This window comes from Meleagris gallopavo, chromosome 4 (genome assembly GCF_000146605.3).
Source record: "Meleagris gallopavo isolate NT-WF06-2002-E0010 breed Aviagen turkey brand Nicholas breeding stock chromosome 4, Turkey_5.1, whole genome shotgun sequence".
NCBI lineage: Eukaryota > Metazoa > Chordata > Aves > Galliformes > Phasianidae > Meleagris > Meleagris gallopavo.
The window spans coordinates 34,394,836-34,414,147 of NC_015014.2; the positions used below are offsets into that span (position 1 = coordinate 34,394,836).

General features: G+C 36.9%; 1 protein-coding gene across 1 annotated transcript in view; it reads left to right on the forward strand.

Annotated features, from left to right (window-relative positions):
• Positions 1–2: 2 nt before the first annotated feature.
• PRSS12 (serine protease 12) overlaps positions 3–19,312 on the forward strand; it is a gene marked incomplete at its 5' end in the record, with an annotated part of 43,217 nt that continues 23,907 nt past the window's right edge. The window contains 6 exons of the mRNA XM_010710093.3: positions 3–129; positions 8,766–8,904; positions 11,116–11,294; positions 13,345–13,495; positions 17,587–17,765; positions 18,385–18,526. Coding sequence (XP_010708395.1) covers positions 3–129; positions 8,766–8,904; positions 11,116–11,294; positions 13,345–13,495; positions 17,587–17,765; positions 18,385–18,526 — 917 coding nt within the window. The remainder of the gene's footprint in view (positions 130–8,765; positions 8,905–11,115; positions 11,295–13,344; positions 13,496–17,586; positions 17,766–18,384; positions 18,527–19,312) is intronic.

Below are 19,312 nucleotides of genomic sequence, written 5' to 3' on the forward strand. Positions count from 1 at the left end.
CTCGCCGCGGTCTTCGAAGGGACTGCGGGTCGAGGGAGGGGACGAACGCCTTTCGCCACGGTGACAGCAAAGAATTTTCTCGTGGTGGTTTTGAACTTTTTCATCGGCAGCTGCACCGGGAAGACGAAGGTACCACGTCATTTTATGCGTTAAGTTATAACTAGGCGATTCGCGTTCAGAAACGGTATCCTAAGCGTTCGGCTAGGTAAGACTGGCATTCCCGTCTTGTAACCGGGTGCACTTCTCTGGGAAGCGGCTTAGTCGCCCTCTCGCTCTCTTTTTACATTTTGAGATAACGGGGTTTGCAAGTTAGCACTAGGGGCTGCGGGCATCTGTGAGCCCGGCCCCTCACAAACCCTCCTAACTGAACTTACTGGCTGCGGTGAAAGTTTTCGATGCATGAGGACTGAGCAGCGATTCCAGCACTTAGCCCTCGGCTTTATAGCTCATCGGCTTTGCCAACCCCCGCAGAGGGGGGTGTTTATTTGCCGACAGGGTTTGAATGACTTTGCTAGAGGGAAACAATTTTTCTGCATCTCTTTGATATTATCTCCTACCGAAGAATTCTGTCCTGTCTGTATCTGTACTAAAAACGGTCACATGTAACTGTTGCAATGAAAATAAGGACTTTCTCCCTTGTTGCCCTTCTCTTCACATATCTTACAATACCTAAAGGTTGGCAAGGGAGTTAGTATTAGTATTAATAATTTTGTTATTGTCAGGGCAGATCGTTCAGATCTTCGAAGAGGACAGATATATTTATCTCCCAGCAATAATCCTAGAAGACCTATCTGTCAGATGCGCAACTGAAAAAATGTAATTTGAACAATGTGATAAATTATATGTATTGGTATAAACCATCACATGAAGAGCACATGGAGGCACCAAGGTCCATGTTGTTTAGCTATGCTTATAAGAAGAAAGCGCCTTCTAAAGCCGTATTCAGAGTCACTGTACTCCTTTGAGAAGACAAAGTGATGTTATGTATTACAGATGTTTCCTGGGAAAGAATACCAGGCAGCTGATGCCATGGTGGAGAAAACAATAACTAGACTAAGATGAAAAGAATGCAGAATATTTCACACCCTTTAACTGGTCTCAGATTGGAAAAGGGTCCCATAGTTGCTTCCCTAATTTAGTCTATCATATTTATAGCTTTTTTTGGAATGTATAGTTTGGTTCCCAAAGAACTCTTAAGGATTTTGGACTCGTATGTCAGAGTCCAAATTAATGTCATACATTAATATGTATCATTTTATTACTAATAGCCCAATTTCACTCCAACTTAATTCTAGAATCCCCTTTAAGTATGGTAAGAACTTGATCAAGTAAAAGATGCTGAAAGTACTATGTGATTTGAGTTTAGCTGTGTCTTCACTCTTTTCAGATTGTTTCTTGTCTTTCCTCTTTGCCCAAGAAAAAGAAAATCCAGGTTAAGGTAGAGGACAGAGCTATTGAACAGTAGGTGATACTTTACAGCTAAAAGGTTCTGCTTCTGTTGGACTCAACAATGAAATCTCAGTGGCTCCAGTGGGCCAAAATCTGTCCAAGAGTCTTTGTGGAGGTGATACCAAAGAATTTCAGAGTACATTAAGTAGCGTAATGTGGAACATGGAAATAAGTCAAGCTATTTTCCCCAAAAACCATTACTATAACTTTGGTCCTGAAATATGCTCATTTCTCACAAGAAGAGAAGAAATGCAAGTAGGGCTATGTTATGATGCAGTTTTTAGCGAAAGAAGGGCAAACTATCTTCCCATTTCTGTTGTTTTAGTGCATGTGCTGAGGAAACCTGCACTTAGTTTTAGGCACCTGCAATTACTAAATACAATGCTGTGTTCAATGCCTTAACTGTAAATCTCCTGGATTTTCTAGCTTAAATATTATAACTAATGTGCAAAGTTAATTGGCTAAACTTTCTAACTTTGTGCATGTATATATTAAAGTGCTTCATATTTTAACAGTAATGCTGAAAAATAATAAAAAACAAAAACAAAAACAAAAAAACCAAAAACAAAACAAAAAAACCCTTTGCAATTATACTAGACAGTATCAGCCTAAATTCAGTTTGTTTAATAGATTTTGGTGTTTCATTTCCTTCCTTCTAAAATGAGAGACATCTGGGTAATATTTCTTATTCATGTCTTGAAAACAAGTAAACCAAATGCAAATATACATAAATTATCATGATTGACCAAGGAAATAATAAGGGAAAATAAATGAGTCTGAGAGTATGCTGTACGAACAACCAGCCTAAGTCCAGCAGAATTTAGTATTATAGGTACTGCTCGTAACAACTTACCTGTGCATATCCTACTCATGCTTCAGAAAAAAAGCCCACAACACACAATGCTTATGGGGCATGTAGCTGCAGTATTCTGCATGATATGTTGTTATAAATCTAATTTAAAGCTCTTTGAGTAAGTTAACTATTTTTCTTCATTTTACAAAGAGGAAACAATAAAAGAAGGGGTAAATGTCTTGCCTGTGGTCACAGTACTAATCAGTGTCAGAAATGGAACTAAAGCACACATCTTCAGAATATCCAGACTTTCCATTTAAATCTCTTTCATCACAAGTGATTCCACTAGTGCCAATCAAATAATGCTTCACTAATGCTTCCAGGCAGGTGATGGAATGTATTATGGGACCTTGATGGAAGGTATTATGGGACTTTCGTGTTTCTTAATAGCATAGGGTTAAAGAAAAAATTAAGCGTCTATTTTTGTCTTCTATGGTTGAAGCAGCTCTTCTGGAACCATTCTTCTTAATGCTGCACAGCATGAGACCTCCTAATTTTCTACAGCTCTGTACCATATAATACAATTGCAGTCCTTTAGAGCTTGTTACAGTCCTAAAATTTCAATTTACTTTTTACAAAGCCTTAAGCCATTGATCATTGATATGATGAACCTCACTGCTGCAGAAGAACCAATTCAGCACGCTGCACGCTGAGTACATATAATATTTATGAAACTTCTAATATAATGTTCTCTGAGTATGCAGTAATGCTATGTACTAAAGTTCTCATCTTGGATCTTTAAAAGTAGTCCTGACAAATGCATCATTTTTCAAGGTTAAACTACCAAGAGAAAGCAGTTATAATTTTAGACTGAGAGCAGGGCTTAGGAAAGTGGTGGATAACAGCACCACTTACAGAGAGCAGCACCCATAGTTTTGCTGAAGTCAACAGGGATAATTTCTTTGATTTCAGCTAGGCCTGACGCCAGAAGGGAAGAAGGCATCCATCGATTTGAACTGGTGTTAGATTGAGCCTAGAATGCAGATAGATTTATTTTTTTTCCAAATACCTCATGTAAACCAATAAATTCAATTCATTCTGAAGCTGGGACAGACTCATAGTATTCTGAATCATCTGCTAGTGTTCAGAAATACTACAACTTGTTATATAGTTATGTAGAATATAGAGCATGTATCAATGGGACATTCTCATTCTTAGTATTAATTTGCACCTACCTAATTGACTCAGAGGCAACAGAGATGGAATATCAGTGCAGAGCCTTTCTGTGGCACTGTCCCACGCTGTAACACCTTGCAAAAGCAAGCAGAAATAATATTTGCTGTTTTTACAAATTTCCAGAATTGGAATACTACTTTTGCTTTTCTGCAGACCTCTAACTTGAGGTGCACGTAGTACCAGAGGGCAAAGCACAAGAAACATCTACTTTTGATCACTCTTTTGAAAATCTGCATTTCCAGCCAAGCTACAAATCTTTGAACACAGGTGTTTACAAGGAAAATACTGGTACACTTTCACCATAAACACCATAAACCCTACTACTGCAGTACTTAAAGCAGGAGTGGAAGTGATTCTCATTCTTTGTAGAAAACAAAATAGGGTTTGAAGTCACCCAGCATTTCTAGACGTGGGAGTGACATAGCAGAAGAGGGCAAAGGACCACTCATGCTGTTTACAGCACAATTCCTTTAAAGCACTTCTCCTTTTTAGAGTTAATTAAAAGTCTGCTGGGTGGTTTTCCTCTGCCTTTTTTTTTTTTTTTAATTACTCTATGTCTCAGCTTGTGCCTATATGGCAGGTGTTGCAGAGCAAGTCTCAGCAGTACTCACTAGATATCCTTACTTTCTTCCATTTCCATAACTTAATCTCTTTTAAACAGTGATAGCAGATGGGAAAGATTCAGTCTTGCGCACATACTAGAGCATCTAAAATTACTAGACTGTGTGTAAACAACATGAATTGACCATCAGTAGTCTTGGGTAAAATATAATTAAAAGAAATGCATACATTTCTGAGTGTATGTAAATGAGCGTGCTTCTGTGAAGATGTTAGATAAGTATTCTTCAAATAGGGCTGAATGAACACTGTTCACAATATGTGTCCTAGAGCTGATTAGTAGGCCTGCTTTGTGCTTCTTTGCCCTTGTCTCTAACTCTCCTGTGGTCAGTGCATCCCTCTCTGAGGGGCTCCTTCATTTTTGTGACTAGTGCTGAGAAGAGTATTGAGAGCCATGGGCAGGATCCTAGTACTCAATGGACAAGGGAAGAACCAGTCATCTATTTGGACTTCAGTAAGTAAGGCCTTTGACACAGTACTCCACAACATCCTGCTGTCCAAATTGGAAATATATGAATTTGATGGGTAGACTGTTTGATGGACGAAGAACTGGCTGCAGGATCCAGTCTGAAGAGCGGTGGTCAATGGCTCAGTGTCTGGATGGAGACTGGTAACAAGTGGTGTCCCACAGGGGTTGGTGCTGGGGCTGATACTCTTTAATATCTTCATCAGTGACACTGACAGTGGGGTCGAGTGCACCCTCAGCAAGTTTGCTGATGACACCAAGCTGTGGGGTGCAATCAACAAACCAGAGGGATGAGATGCCATTCAGAGCGACCTAGACAGGGTTAAGCAGTGGGCCCAGGTGAACGTCACGAGGGTCAACAAATCCAAGTGCAATATCTTGCACCTGAGTCAAGGAAACCCCCATTACCAATACACACTGGGGGATGAAAGGATTGAGAATAGCCCTGTCGAAAAAGACCTGGGAGTATTGGTGGATGTGGATGGCAAGCTGGACATGAACCAGTAATGCGCCCACACAGCTCAGAAAGTCAATCATATCCTGAGCTGCATCAAAAGAAGCATGACCAGCAGGCTGAGAGAGGTGATTCTGCCCCTCTGTACTGTGCTTGAGGCCTCACCTGGAGTACTGTGTCCAGATGTGGAGTCCTCAGTACAGGAGAGACATAGACCTGTTGGAGAGTGTCCAGAGAAGGGCCACAAAAATGATCCATAGAATGGAACACCTATCCTATGAGGACAGGCTGAGAGAGCTGGGGCTGTTCAGCTTGGAGAAGAGAAGGCTGTAAGGTGACGTTGATAGTGGCCTTTCAGTATCTAAAAAGGAGCTACAGGAAAGAAGGCGACAGACTCTTTAGCAGGGTCTGTGGTGACAGAACAATGGGAAATGGCTTCATGCTCAGGGAGGGTAGATTTAGGTTAGATATAAAGAAACAATATTTTACAGTGAGGGTAGCGAGGCACTAGAATAGGTTACCTAGTGTTGTGGTTGATGCCCGGGCCCTGGAGACTTTCAAAGTGAGGCTGTATCAGGCCCTAGGCAACCTGATTTAGCTATGGTGTCCCTCGTCACTGCAGGGGAGTTGGACCAGATGGCCTTCAGCGGTCCCTTCCAACACTAAGGACTCTATGATTCTATTATTCTAATTCTATTAGAATTAGAATATTCTAATTCTATTATTGATCAGCTTGCAATTCCCTAAGATCAACCTACCGAACCTACTGAAGCACAATGATATATTTTAAATTCTGTTATGTTTTATGAGGTATCCATTTTACTGTAATTAATTTATCTCGTGATCCAGTAAAATAACTGCCAGTAGTCCAAATACCACAACATTCTGAATAAGCTACAGAATAAGTTACCTTTGTCTCAGTAATTTGCTATTTGATTTGCTTGCTATGTAATTATGACTTATGCTAATACATACTCAAGCATATATGAAACACATAGAATATTGTATCATTTACTTTCATTGGATTCTGCTAAAATACTGAGCAAGAACTGGACTGAACTTAGAAAAATACTAAGCCACCCTTCAGAGACTTTTCAATTCTTTGTTTAAAAAAAAGGGGGGGAACGGGACTACTTACTGTTTTGCTTGAGGAGTGAATGCTAGATTTTGCCATGGGTAGTTTAGGTTAAGTACAGCTGTAGGTATCAAGACCATCCTAGAAGAAGAGTAGTGAGTCAGTGTAAACCAGCATGTTAAAATTAGTTTTATTATACCATATGTTCAGTTAACTCTAATAAAGATCAGACATATTAAAAGGTTTTATGTTAGCTACCTGTAAGAAAAGGCTTTCTCTTTATTTCTCTCTAGATTAAATTACAGTTGTCAATCAATAATATTTTAAATTTGTTAAAAAAAACTACCTTTAATAACAATCTTGTGTATCTGGTTCTTCATTGTATTTTCTTGTGAGACAAACACAGGTCAGTTATGTATGTTGCTATCATTCATAAAATGCTGGTATTCCTAAGCAGCTGCAAATCTGCAGTAAAAAGGCAAATCAGAATATTTTATTGAGATATTACATATTGTTTTTTTTTTTTTAAATTCCCTCATTCATTAATATTTTTCTCCTAGGTCTTGTCTCACAGAAATAAGATTCAGTCCCTTCCAATCATTTTCCCTTCCTTACCTACTAATACCCACCTCAGTAGGGAGCAGAAGTCACCCAGAGTTCTCTGGGGGAGCTGGCAGCAGGGTAAAGTCTGTTTTCTTTGTTTAACAGTACATGTCCTGTACAGATCTTTGTGCTTTTTAGACTTCTTTCATGAGTTGTCTATCAGACAGGCAAAGGATTTCCTATTTGGTTTTAATCTTTGGGAAAAGACATGTTGATGTGCAGAATCTTGTATCATCTTTTATTCTGTGTACAAGAATAATTTTTTCCAGTATTGTCTCTGGGAATTCTGCAGAAATAGAAAGAGCAATGAGCCATGTTCTGCCATGGAAATCATAGAAGATAGTTTTATTCTTTTAGTTTTACTCTTCAAGTACTCCTTTATCTAAGTATTTTCATAGATATATTGTGTAATGTGTACTTAGGAAACTCTGCATTAATACAATAATTGTGCAGGACCTTAAGCAATCATGTACAAAAATAAACTAATTTTTGAGGGTGACATATTCACACTTTCTGGAATGCCAGAAATCACTTTTCTATGACTAAAACTGATGTTTAAATTGATAACAATAGTCTACACAAAAGTCAAGTGAAGAGCAGAAATAAATAACATTCCTGAACCTGTCTGTATGTGACAGAAAAGCATGAAGATTAAAAATATAAACACAAAAGAACAAGGAGCAGTATTGCTTTACTGTTGCTATAATTAAGCCATTTATAGTCCTCTATACTGAATGATAGCATACACTGTAACATGAGTTGAATAACTTTTGTTTGTAATTGATTGTAGATTAAGTACTGCTGAGAAAATAGAAGGCAAAAGGAACACACAAAATCAAGTTTGAGGTTAACTAATTCCTCGAGTCCTTTGGCAGTCATTTGACTTGGTGGTTTTATAAACTGCACTGAAATAAATTAAAACCAGAACACGCTCTGTGTGAAAGCTGAGAAGAAAAGGTAGATCTACCTATTATTATTATTATTATTATTATTATTATTATTATTATTATATACACATACATGAACACATCACACGTACAAGGAGGGCAGGCACAAACACTGACTTAACTCTCTTACTGCTAAAAACCCTGCAAGCTGGATGATGATGTAGCTTCTGATTTTAAGTAGATCACAGACGAGAGGCAGATGGATTAACTGAGATTTCAGGCAATATTAATGCATGCAATTAGGTTATGTTTTATAATTTATCAGAAATGTATTCTTTCTTGTTGAAGTACTGTTCTGATTCTGTAGAGTTACATCTATAACCAACTTTTTGGCGACATTCAATTGCAGATGCATCTTGCACCTCAAATACAAATACTGTAATATAAGAATGCAAAATCTATTAATTTATTGGATTTGTCTGTTGTTGCTCCAAGAAACACTCTTCTTTTTTTTCCCACTTCTTTTAGAAAATTCCTAATGCGTTTAGTTTGTTTTGTCTGAGAATTTGCTAAAGACCCTTCATGAATTAATATAACATCATCAAGTGTTTTTCTATCTGAGAACAAGTCTGAACAAATGCATTCTTTGGCTAAAATAAACTACTGACATCCACGACAAGCATAATATTACATGGGTCAGAGCAAAAGCTATTTTTTTATTTTATCCATGTGGTTGTTTTCTGATTCTTTTAAGCTGGATTGAATTATGTGGAAGATAAAAACATACCACTCATATAAATTTTGCTCACTTGGGTAGAGGTAAACACATCTAAATATTTATGCAGTCTGTACATACTTTGTTTTGGTGGTTAGAACTTACTAACTAAGCTGGAGCATCAGAAGAATCAGAAAAGTGATGTAGCTTCAGTGTAAAAAGCAAAATGTATTCCCTATGTAAGGAATAAAGTTATCTGCTGTTGTGTATTACTGTATAAGAATGTTAGACATGCCAGAGTCCTTCTTAGAAGCAGCTTAACCAAAGAATGCAAAATAAGATAGTAGTACTTGAAACAAAAATTCATTCTGCAGAGGGAAAAAAGAGATTCAGAATCCAGTAGTTGGATAAATTATCTGAGACATGGAGCATCTTGGAGACCTTTTTTTTTGTTGTGTTCTTTTTTAAGCATCAGTGAGACTCCAAGGTGGCAAGAATGAGTTTGAAGGTACAGTGGAGGTTTATTTGAATGGAGTCTGGGGAACAATCTGTGGCAGCCACTGGGACAATAATGATGCAACGGTCATATGTCGACAGCTTGCACTTGGGTAAGTTTTTGTCTGGGTGAAAATTAGTTGACATACTTTAATGACATTACAGTATAAAGGGGAATCTTTTGGTTCCTTCAATTATGTTGTATTTCAAAGAGGTCATTGTGAAAATTAGTATTTTGTTTGAAAGCTGTATGTGGGATCTGAAAAAGAGTGGAGGGAGCTAGATGCTGTACTTTCAAAGTTAAACAACTTCTGCTTTAGTAAACATCCAGATATCCATGAGGAGAGAAATATGAGGTCTGATCCTAATGTTGCATATCTAAGTGTCAATTAAGAGTAGCTCTTTAATTTACTGAATCTTTAAAAATGTAGATGTGGTCAGAATTTGCTTCTTCATGGCTTCTTATCACAGGAATATTCCCTATTCCCAGGAGCACTGTGTTACCCTGGTAATAATCCATTATATTCTGCCAAAAGACAGCTAGGACTCATCCTAGATTTTTCGGAAATGGGGTATTTTTGTTGTACTATCTTCATACAACTAACTAATCTGTATGGTTTACTTCTAGTGTTACACATTGATAACTAAACCTAAAACCAGACAAATTTTGTGGCTTTACATTTTCATGAAAACGCTTTACAGTCATGGTAATATCACAGAGGTTGAAAATCTGTGCATTGTGCTAACAGCTCACTGTTCTTATTGACCAGTATTTCCCATGGCTGTCAAAGTGGATTTGATCAACAGGACCCTTCACCGTAATTTGGTCATTAGCTCTACATAACGCCTATAGCAATGCTGCAGTTGATATAGTAAGGTGGAACTGAGGAAAAGAAGAAAATGCCCATATCCACAGGAAGTTTTAAAAATAAAATGCAATTTCAGCTTCTAGAAAATCAATGTCATCTAAGCTAGGCAAAGCCATTATTTGACTACCCTCCTCCCTTGCTACTCCATTCAGTTCGTAGTTTCTCAATAAGCCCCCAAATAGAGCTAGTTAATTGCCTTTCTAACATTTCTTACGTTACATATCAAAGGAGTGATTACATTTGCTACAAGCAGCAGGGGGCGAGTACACCATACTTGCATTGTGGCATTCTTAATGATTATTTTACTTTTAAGACTGCAAGCCAGAACAAAATGTAGGCTGTTTTATAACATTCAATTCTAATCTGGACACACCATGCCAACTTAAAAAAATATGAGGATTAGATGGGATAAAAGTTTAGCCATCTGGAGGCTGTGATTTTGCTTATGACTTGAGCTGTCTACATGCAATGTCTCCTTTCCTCATTTTAATTTATCTTTGCCATCCATACCCATACCTATACCATTCGAATAAACGTTTCAGTTGAACAAGACCCTTATTAGAAAAGTAGTTCAGTGGTATGTGTGAATGGCTCAGTCTTTTCAATAGAAATGACTTGAATCTGAATCCAGGCCAAAAATACCCAAACAAATAGTAGTTGAAACTTTTTATTTATGCTCTGTTGAGTGTTTGATAGAAATTTGGATCTGTATACCACAAGGTGAATTCAGTAGGTATTGCCAATGTTCTTCAGGTCCTTCCATTTTTCTGCTCCTTTTGCTTTTACAATACTTGGATGTTGTTTTTAAATTGTTTTTATTGGGTATTAGATGGGAGATAAGAAAATTCAGAACAGTTTCTTTGGATTCAGTCTGGGAAGGAAAGGAAGCTGTTTATAAAAGTTCAGGGTGATGGAGGGTTGGATGGATAGATGGACAGTCAGATGGGAATGGCTGAATGGACAATAATGGACGTGAGAATGAGCTAATGCAGTGTGAGGTGATTTCACTGCCCCATGGTCATAACTATATATGCCACGCACATGTGCTGAGCAGTGACTAGTGTTAATGGAACACAGGAGAGGAGAAAAATGAAAGGTTCTTGGCATTATCTGTCATGGGATGATACTACAGTTTACCTGTGGAGTGTGGAAGGAACTGCTGCACTGATTTTTGCTGTCAAGAACTGGGAGGAGTGTGGCTGGCCCTGTGAGGGCATAGGCCACTGTACTACAATATTCCACAACTAAATGGCAAGATCTGGGTTAGTCTGTAACTGCTTTGTGCAGAAGACTGCCCTGAACTGTAAGAAAATGTGATGACTTTACACTGTTAAGGAATGCTCTTTCTTTTCTACCCCAAAGTTTTTAGTGAGAACCAGGAATGAATAGATTTCACAGATGTTTCACTCCCTTTCCACTCAACTCAAATATCCTACCTGATTATTTTTCTTACAGTGAAAAAGGTACATCAAAACACATACCATTTTCTGAACTGGGCCTTATTCCTGTCTACTGGAGTGAAGTGCGTTGTCGTGGTGATGAAGAAAATATACTGTTATGTGAAAAAGACATCTGGCAGGATGGAATATGTCCTCAAAACACAGCAGCTGCTGTTACATGTAGCTCTTCCCTAGGTAAAAAACAAAAACAAAACATATGGTTTGGCTAACTCTTTACCTTATTTAAATGCAAGTAATAATAATCAATCATTATAAAATTAGAAAAAGAAAACCTTTCTATAGACTTTTTGGTCCAGGAAATTAAACAGATTGACTCATAGCACCATTAATTATTTCAAATTTCTCTATGTTATGCAAGCTTCAATTAGCAGAACCGCCTTTTACCATTCCATAATCAAGAAGCAAAATGTTGCTTTGAGATCCAGGTTGTGAGGAAGGGTAAAGCAGAAATGGACCTCTGGCTTTAAAAGTAGGATTGTTTCCCCACATTTTTACTTACTTAAAAAAATATATATTTATTATTAGTAGTAGTAGTAGTTAGCTACAAAAGCAACATTTCAATTTGTTAGTTTTTCATGAGCAACAGGGAAGGACATCACTTTCACACAGAGATTAAACCTGACTTTGGTAGAGAAGTGTCTGATGAATGTTGACCTTACATTCTGTGAATGTGGCTGTCACTGCAAAAGGACAGCCTATTTATTGTGTACACTTAAAACAACAGGTCTGACGTCTCCTACCAGTAGATCGCTACTTTACACAAGTCAATGATATTACCAAAAAAATGTATTAATAATGCTTTTAAGATATTTCAGGTTATTTTAACTGACACGATAAACAGTATCTAAGTAGGCAGTTATGCTGTTAGATTTAAGATACTGCTGACTTTAAGGATGACTCTGCTGGCAGAGACATTCTCTTCAGTTGTAACCAAAACATATTGTATGGCTGCTCCCAGCACTGTGCTTCCTTTCTTCCCCTACTTGCATTCCTATCCAAAAGCAGACACACTTATGTCCTACAACTCTGCTATTCATAAGGAATTTCAATAAATTACTTAGAAAAACATAATTTTATTCTTAATTTAGAAAACTGTAGTATAGGTGGAAGATGAATCCTTTTTAACCTAGGAAAGAAGATGAAGAATCATACCAAAAGGAACAGTTTTGCCTAAAGAAACTGAAATTTATGAATTAGTAAATTTTACTCCTAGATCATAAGACTTGCTTTCTGCTTATAGATATTTTCACTGGAAAAGCTTATTTGGCTCAGATAAATTTCCCAAAGACATTTTATCCATGTCACTAATGCTGAAAGGAAGCTTATCAGTTCTTTAGAGCTCAGGATATGGGATATCTGAATTTAATTAAATCAATCCTGAGGTTCAGCTGATTAGATGGAGTTTCCTGAAATTGCCTGTTTTGTAGGTTCTACCAGCAGTAGCCTTTTTAATGAATATAGTTTAATTAACTTCAAAACAAAACAAGAAAAACCAACAAAAATAAACATATTTAGATTTCATATGGGTGAGATATTATGATGGACTCAGAGAAATTCCCTCCTTTCTCTTTTTTTTCAGTCACAAAATAACATTAATTGGTTGGAAAGCTTACACAAAAAGTGAATCATACTGTGAATCATTCACATGTTAGATATGATGAAACTTTAACCTTTTAAATACAAAATTGACTATTTTTTATATGGTTTTAAGCTGTTTCTATTATAGTTTTCTGCAGAAGTGATGCTTCCAAGAAAATCTCCTGCTGGACAGAAAAAGACTAATTTTTGAAAAAGCCAAAACATGAGGGTTAAATTCTACCTCTATGGAAACTAAATAATTTTTGCCTCTTATTTACAAATTTTGCCCCCTGGGATTAAGCTTGTACAGAATTGACTTTGCCTTACTGGTAGAAATGCAATTCCACTGCTCAAGTGTAGTATTTGGTCTTATGGTTCAAAGTGTTTGTGAACATTTTGACACCAAAGTAACTCAGATCAGCATAGCTTCTTGTTTGTAAAGTATTTTTCATCTCCAGAGAGTGGACCTTAGAGGAACAAATTTCTAGCAAGTTTGATTTCTGGTTTCTCACAGAATTAAAAAAACTAATTGTAGTTCGTGAGCAACATCACTGAAACCACTAAGCTGTCTTTTTTTTTTCTTTTTTTTTTCTTTACCATCAGAATAACAAAGTGACCATTTCCTATATTCCCTATTTGATCATAGCCTCTGTCTTTATTCCAATCCGACTGGCTGGTGGGAACAAGGCTTACGAAGGAAGAGTAGAAGTCTACCATGCTGGCCAGTGGGGGACTGTCTGTGACGATCAGTGGGATGATGCAGATGCTGAAGTTGTCTGCCGGCAGCTTGGCCTTGGGTTTGTTTTACTACATATTTTCTACTCCAGCAGCAAAGCAGAATAGATAATAAGACACATAGCCTAGAGTTTTCAAAAGATGCTCCTTTAAAATTGCACTAATACTTTGAAGCATGAACAACACATGTTTTTGGAAGGGTCAGGTACAGTGCCAATACTTTCAAGTCTCTAGAACTCTAGAACACTAGATCTACTGGATCCAGTCCTCAGTGGCAAATGATAGATATGGCATATGATGTAAATATGAAACAATAAGATAGACAAAGGATCTTTCTTGGAATAAATTTTGAGTCTTTAGTGAACATTCACTACAATTATAGTAAAATTACAATCAAAAACCTTAGGTGAATATGAGGAGGTTGCTTGTGGTATTGAAATCTTTACATCCACGCTACTGAAAAGTCTAACAATCACTTTGCTTTGGAGCAAGAGCACTGCTTAGTCGGAAAGACGTGCTCTTTGGCATGCCTATGAGAATCAAGGTTTACGCCATAAGTCTCAGAAAACTGTCAGTTGGCAAGGCCTAAGTAGATACTAGTTTAAAGTTTTGACACTTAAAGTGATTCTATCTTAACTAAGAATGGTCCATAATCTGAGTTGTAGCATCAGAACAGGATTTTCTTGCTCCTCTTCTGAATAGCCGCGGGCAATTTTGATACCACTCAGCAAATAAGTATTCAGTACTTGAGAAAGATGCTGCAGAACTGGGAGGCAAAGAGGAGAACTGCTGCATCAGAGACAGAGGAGATGAGGACAACGGAGATGAAAAGCAGAAGAAAAATAAGGAGGTGAATGTAGTGAAGGTACTACTCTGTAAAGCTAAGGAGGAATGGGGGATTACTTCTGAAACAAACTGGGATGAGAACTAAGCAGGTCAGTGCAGAGGAGACAGGAAAGGAACTCACCTGCTCAACCCTGCTGAGATTACAGTGAATTAAAATAAGTGGCACTGAAGGTAGCAAGCCTTGTAGCATGAACAGGTGGCCCCCGATTGTGCTCATTTTTTTAAACTGAAGCTGAGGCCATAGACTCCTGCTGGTTCCACCCAAACTAGCTCAAAGAGCTGAGATCAGTACAGAATTTACGAGGCTTTTAAACCTGCTTGTGAGTCATGTAGGAACCAACATGCTCCTCTGACATCATATTTCCATTTTCCCTAGTTTATTTTCTTTTCAAGTCTAGGGTTTATGTGTAAAAGACTACATTAAAAGAATTTTAAGACTGCAGAGAAAGGCATTATATGTAGTAGCATCATGTAAATACTGTGCAATATCAGTTCAGGCCCTCTTGTATATATGATTGAAGATATGATCATAAGTTACGCTTTTTTTTTCCCCTCCAACAGGAAACTTCCCTAACTTTATGCACCATATAACTGGTGTTCATGGATTCATAGCTATTCAATATTTCTTTGAATCTTCATCATACAGAGTGTTTTCAGGTCTTCATTAGTGCACAGCCTTCAGTCCGTGCACAGAATAGCTATACAAGTATTTCTATATTCCTGATCTATTCTATTAGGAATACGTTTTATAAAGCTTTTTCTGCTTTTGAAATATAATTGAATCACTATTAATAATTGGGAAGTAACCACCTTTAACTTTTTTTGTGGTAATGACAAATTTCAGGCAAAGTCAGCAAATATTGAAATACTGATAATCAAGTTAAATGAAGATAACATCATATGCATATAAATGTTCCAAAGTACTATCATCTTAAGAACTACTGGTAAACATGGCTTTCTGTTATAGACTTGTAATATATATAAGGTATTACTAATTAAAACAAGTATCCTGAAAGAAGTTTCTTCAGTTCTTACTCAATTCTACAAATAGTCAGAAGCAGTGAGAACTCACCAGGCCTATCTTGATTCATTGAAAGATTGAGACTTTCTAGATTGGATAGCTAGATTTCAAATAAATATTACTCTTAGTTTATCCAATACATGTTATTTCCCCAGTTTACATATAGTTACACACATTTACTAGTTAGAAAAGCAGCTATCCATGAAATGTAAGAGATGGAGGTCTTGGCTCTTATTCCCATTACCAGCACTGCAAACTACAAATCTTCAGTGAATAAATGTTACATAGGAAAAGGCATGACTAGTTAACAAACTAAAACAAAGAATGGTAAGGGCAATTAGGAAGGCTAAGCAAAGCTCAGGAATCTACGAAATCTACTGACATTCTTATTAGCATTTCTGGAGGAAAAAGAAATTGAGCAAGATCTATGTTAACACATTATTTAGAATTAGGAAGGTCTTTCTAAAGAATATGTCTAATTAAAAATCTTTCTCACACATATATGCACACACATAAAAAATGCTACCTTCAGACTGAATTTACTGATTTGCCCTGATAAACCCCTGGAAGAAAGCCAGATGTGTTTTACTAAAATGTCACTTGTTGGGTGGTTGAGGACATTTCTGTTTTCCTCAACTGCTTCTCTGATGTGATTGCAGATTACAACTCTTTTCCCTACTAAGTAAATATGACTTGTTTGTTGATATTTTCCACATACTCAACCACTTGAAGAAGGCATCTGATCATCAGAGAAACAGCCTGAAAGTTCACAGTGCTTTTTCAAAACTGACCAAGCACTTTAGCTTATCAATGTTAGAAACAAATGTATTTTAAATATATATGAATGCAAATCACAGTATTTAATTTACCTTTCTCATGTGTGGTTTTATTTGCTGGGAACTAATAATCTACACAGCATCCACCACAAGTACTCACTTCCTTTTTTTATACAGAACTTTTTTCCTGATCCTAATTTAACTTTTTAAAGCCTATTATTGTTGCCATTTTTCTTACACCCTTGTTACTGTTAATCAAGAATTTGCATTATTGTAAATTTAGTACTATCTTCCTTTAAACATGAAATAAAAGAGATGGAATAGATTTATCCGAAGCAACAGAAATGAAACCCATGCCTTTCTAAATCCATATATGGATCAATAAGGTGCCGCCTTAAAAACATGAATTAATGCAACTTCCATTAAAAAAAATGACAGCAATGAAGAATTCTAACAATCTACAGTAAAAGCCTGTAAAGAGTTTGAATGACTACATTCTGAAACAAAACAGCCCAGATCGGACACATTTTCAATAGTTCCACGACCAAACTGTTCCTTAAACTAGTCCTTTAGAAAGGTAATTCATTGTAGCCTAGTTGAAAAAGAAGACAGATACTGGAAACACTCCTATAAAAACTAAGCTGGTTATATGCACCATCCAGTGAAACCATCACCAGAGTGAAACCATCCAGTGAAAGGAAAACAATCCATATGTTTCAAAACATATAGGAAAGACACAGTACCTTTCCAAGCAGAAAAGGAAAAATCCTGACAGTCAACAACTGTTGAACACTGTATAACTTCTGTAATGCTGAAATAATGGAGTGTCTTCAATTCTGGAGGTTTTTGTGTTCAGAATTCCCTGCACTGACATAAAGTAAACAACAAACACAAAGACAGTCATTCGTCTGCCTTCTGTTGTTATTTCTATGATAAACTTCATGCCATTGTCAAGTCACTTAAAATCTTAGCCATGTTTTTTAAATTACAGAATGTAGAACAATTGAGTTTATCTGCTTCATCTAAATATTTGATGTTTGTTTAACGTGCTTCTGAGGCCAGCAAAGCAAAGTAAGTCACTGAAGAAATAGGATTACCATGTATACACATCAAATGAAAATTACAATTAGAACCCTCATACCCATGTGTAAAGCTATAATCCCTTCCAGGAATGGAGTTCTTAAAAATGAAAAGATAGAAAAGGAAAATGAAGTAAAAATGAAACAATAGGATTTGATTTCATAAGCATATTGAAACTGTGGAAATGTTGCAGTGGTATGTTCAAGTTCAGCTGTTGCTGAACTTCAGCTCCTAATGAAGTTGACTGTAGAAGCACACTGTAGTACAGATGTAACACAGGGTGCACAGTCAGTTACCCCTGCAGTAGATTTTCAGGAAGTCCCATTTATTATTTTAGAAACCAGATATATAGCATTTTAGCTGTTTCCATTGCCTCCAAGACCCTGGCTTGCTTGTACTTGCTTGTACAGCGTTTGTTACCTTTTGACAGGGGTGCTGCCAAGGCATGGAGCCAGGCTTATTTTGGAGAAGGCTCAGGCCCTGTGCTGCTGGATGAAGTGCGGTGTACAGGAAATGAGCTATCTATAGAACAGTGTCCAAAAAACTCCTGGAGGGAACACAACTGCGACCACAAAGAAGATGCTGGTGTTTCCTGTACACCTCTCACAGGTAGTTCAATTACCAATAAACACACAAGAAAAACAGTGACAAATGCAGAATTGACAGCACTGGAGAGATAATTTTTAAAGTTTACAGATGCATAAAACCTCACAGTAATAATACATTGTAGCAGTATCAAAAAGAGTTGGCTGTTGCCTGAGGAAATTTTACAGGTATAGAAAATCTCATTATTTAACACCAAGCCTTGTTTCCTTTGCAACACGCTAACTGCTACTTACTGTGCAGTGCATGCTTTAACTGTGTATTGTTTCTATCAGCATAAAAGCAATGAGAAATAACAATATATAAAGAAGATAGGTTGTATGTATAAACAGTGAAACCATATAATTAGAGCCTACTTCTATGAACTTGGCATGTAATGAGGACTCGAAGATCAAAATCTTGCACTAAAGCGGCCGTGTTACTCAGCACTTTACAACCCGGGTGCATCATGGCATCTTATACATCTTTCCATTGAATGGCATCTAGTGAACAGCACAGATATAGCAGTTTAATATTCTAATGAGGTGCAGTAGATGTAGCGATATTCATTTTATTTCAGAACAGTAATTGGACCTCAGAAAAACTGATTCTTATTTTTGTTTTTCCTTGCTTGTTAATGACACAGACGGTGCATTAAGGCTAACAAGTGGGAAAGGCAGTCATGAGGGACGCCTGGAGGTCTATTATTCTGGGCAGTGGGGCACAATCTGCGATGATGGATGGACAGAGCTGAATACACAGGTGGCTTGCCGGCAGCTTGGATTTAAGTAAGATTATTTGATATCAGATATCTGACTCTTTGACTTGACAACGATGGTAGATATTTATGTGAATCCTATATTCTTCAAGAGTCTGTTTTTTTTTTGTTTTTTTTTTTGTTTTTAAATAGTGGCTGAGTACTTCACAGAAACTGAATTAAAATGCATTGAAATCTGCTTCCCTCAGTCTCCATTAGATATTTATGGCCTCAATTTAGTTAGAGCAAAAAGATTCAACTCAGTCTGTAATTCAGCAGTCTTCATTCACTGAGTTCTTTCCACTCGTGTTTTTTGGCTAACAAATCTATAGAGAAAAAATGACTTACTGTATTCTAGTTTGCCTATGAAAGTTTGATTATTCAAAATCTTTGCTAATGAAACAGACAGTAAAAATCAGATAGACTTTCAGTGTATAAACCCTTCTGGACCTAGCTCAAAAACCTCCCACAGTCCTGAGACACTGTTAAGTATTGACTAACATATTTCAGAAAGCAGTCATTTCATACTGACTGTGTTTAGAAAAATACACTCTCACTACATAATTGTTATCTTGCCTTCACATTCAAAAAAGTCCAAACATTCAAATACTTATGACATTAAGACCATGGTTTAAGTATCAAAGTGAGTGAAACAGATGTATGTTTGATTGAAGCCTTAATCAAAGGTAATATATCCCAAAGTCTGCATTAATGTAACAGTAATTCTTCAAAAATAAAAAGGTTACCAGAGAAGAAATATATATGGTGTTTTCATTCATTTTAATGCTAACTGAACCTGCTCAATCATAGTTATTAC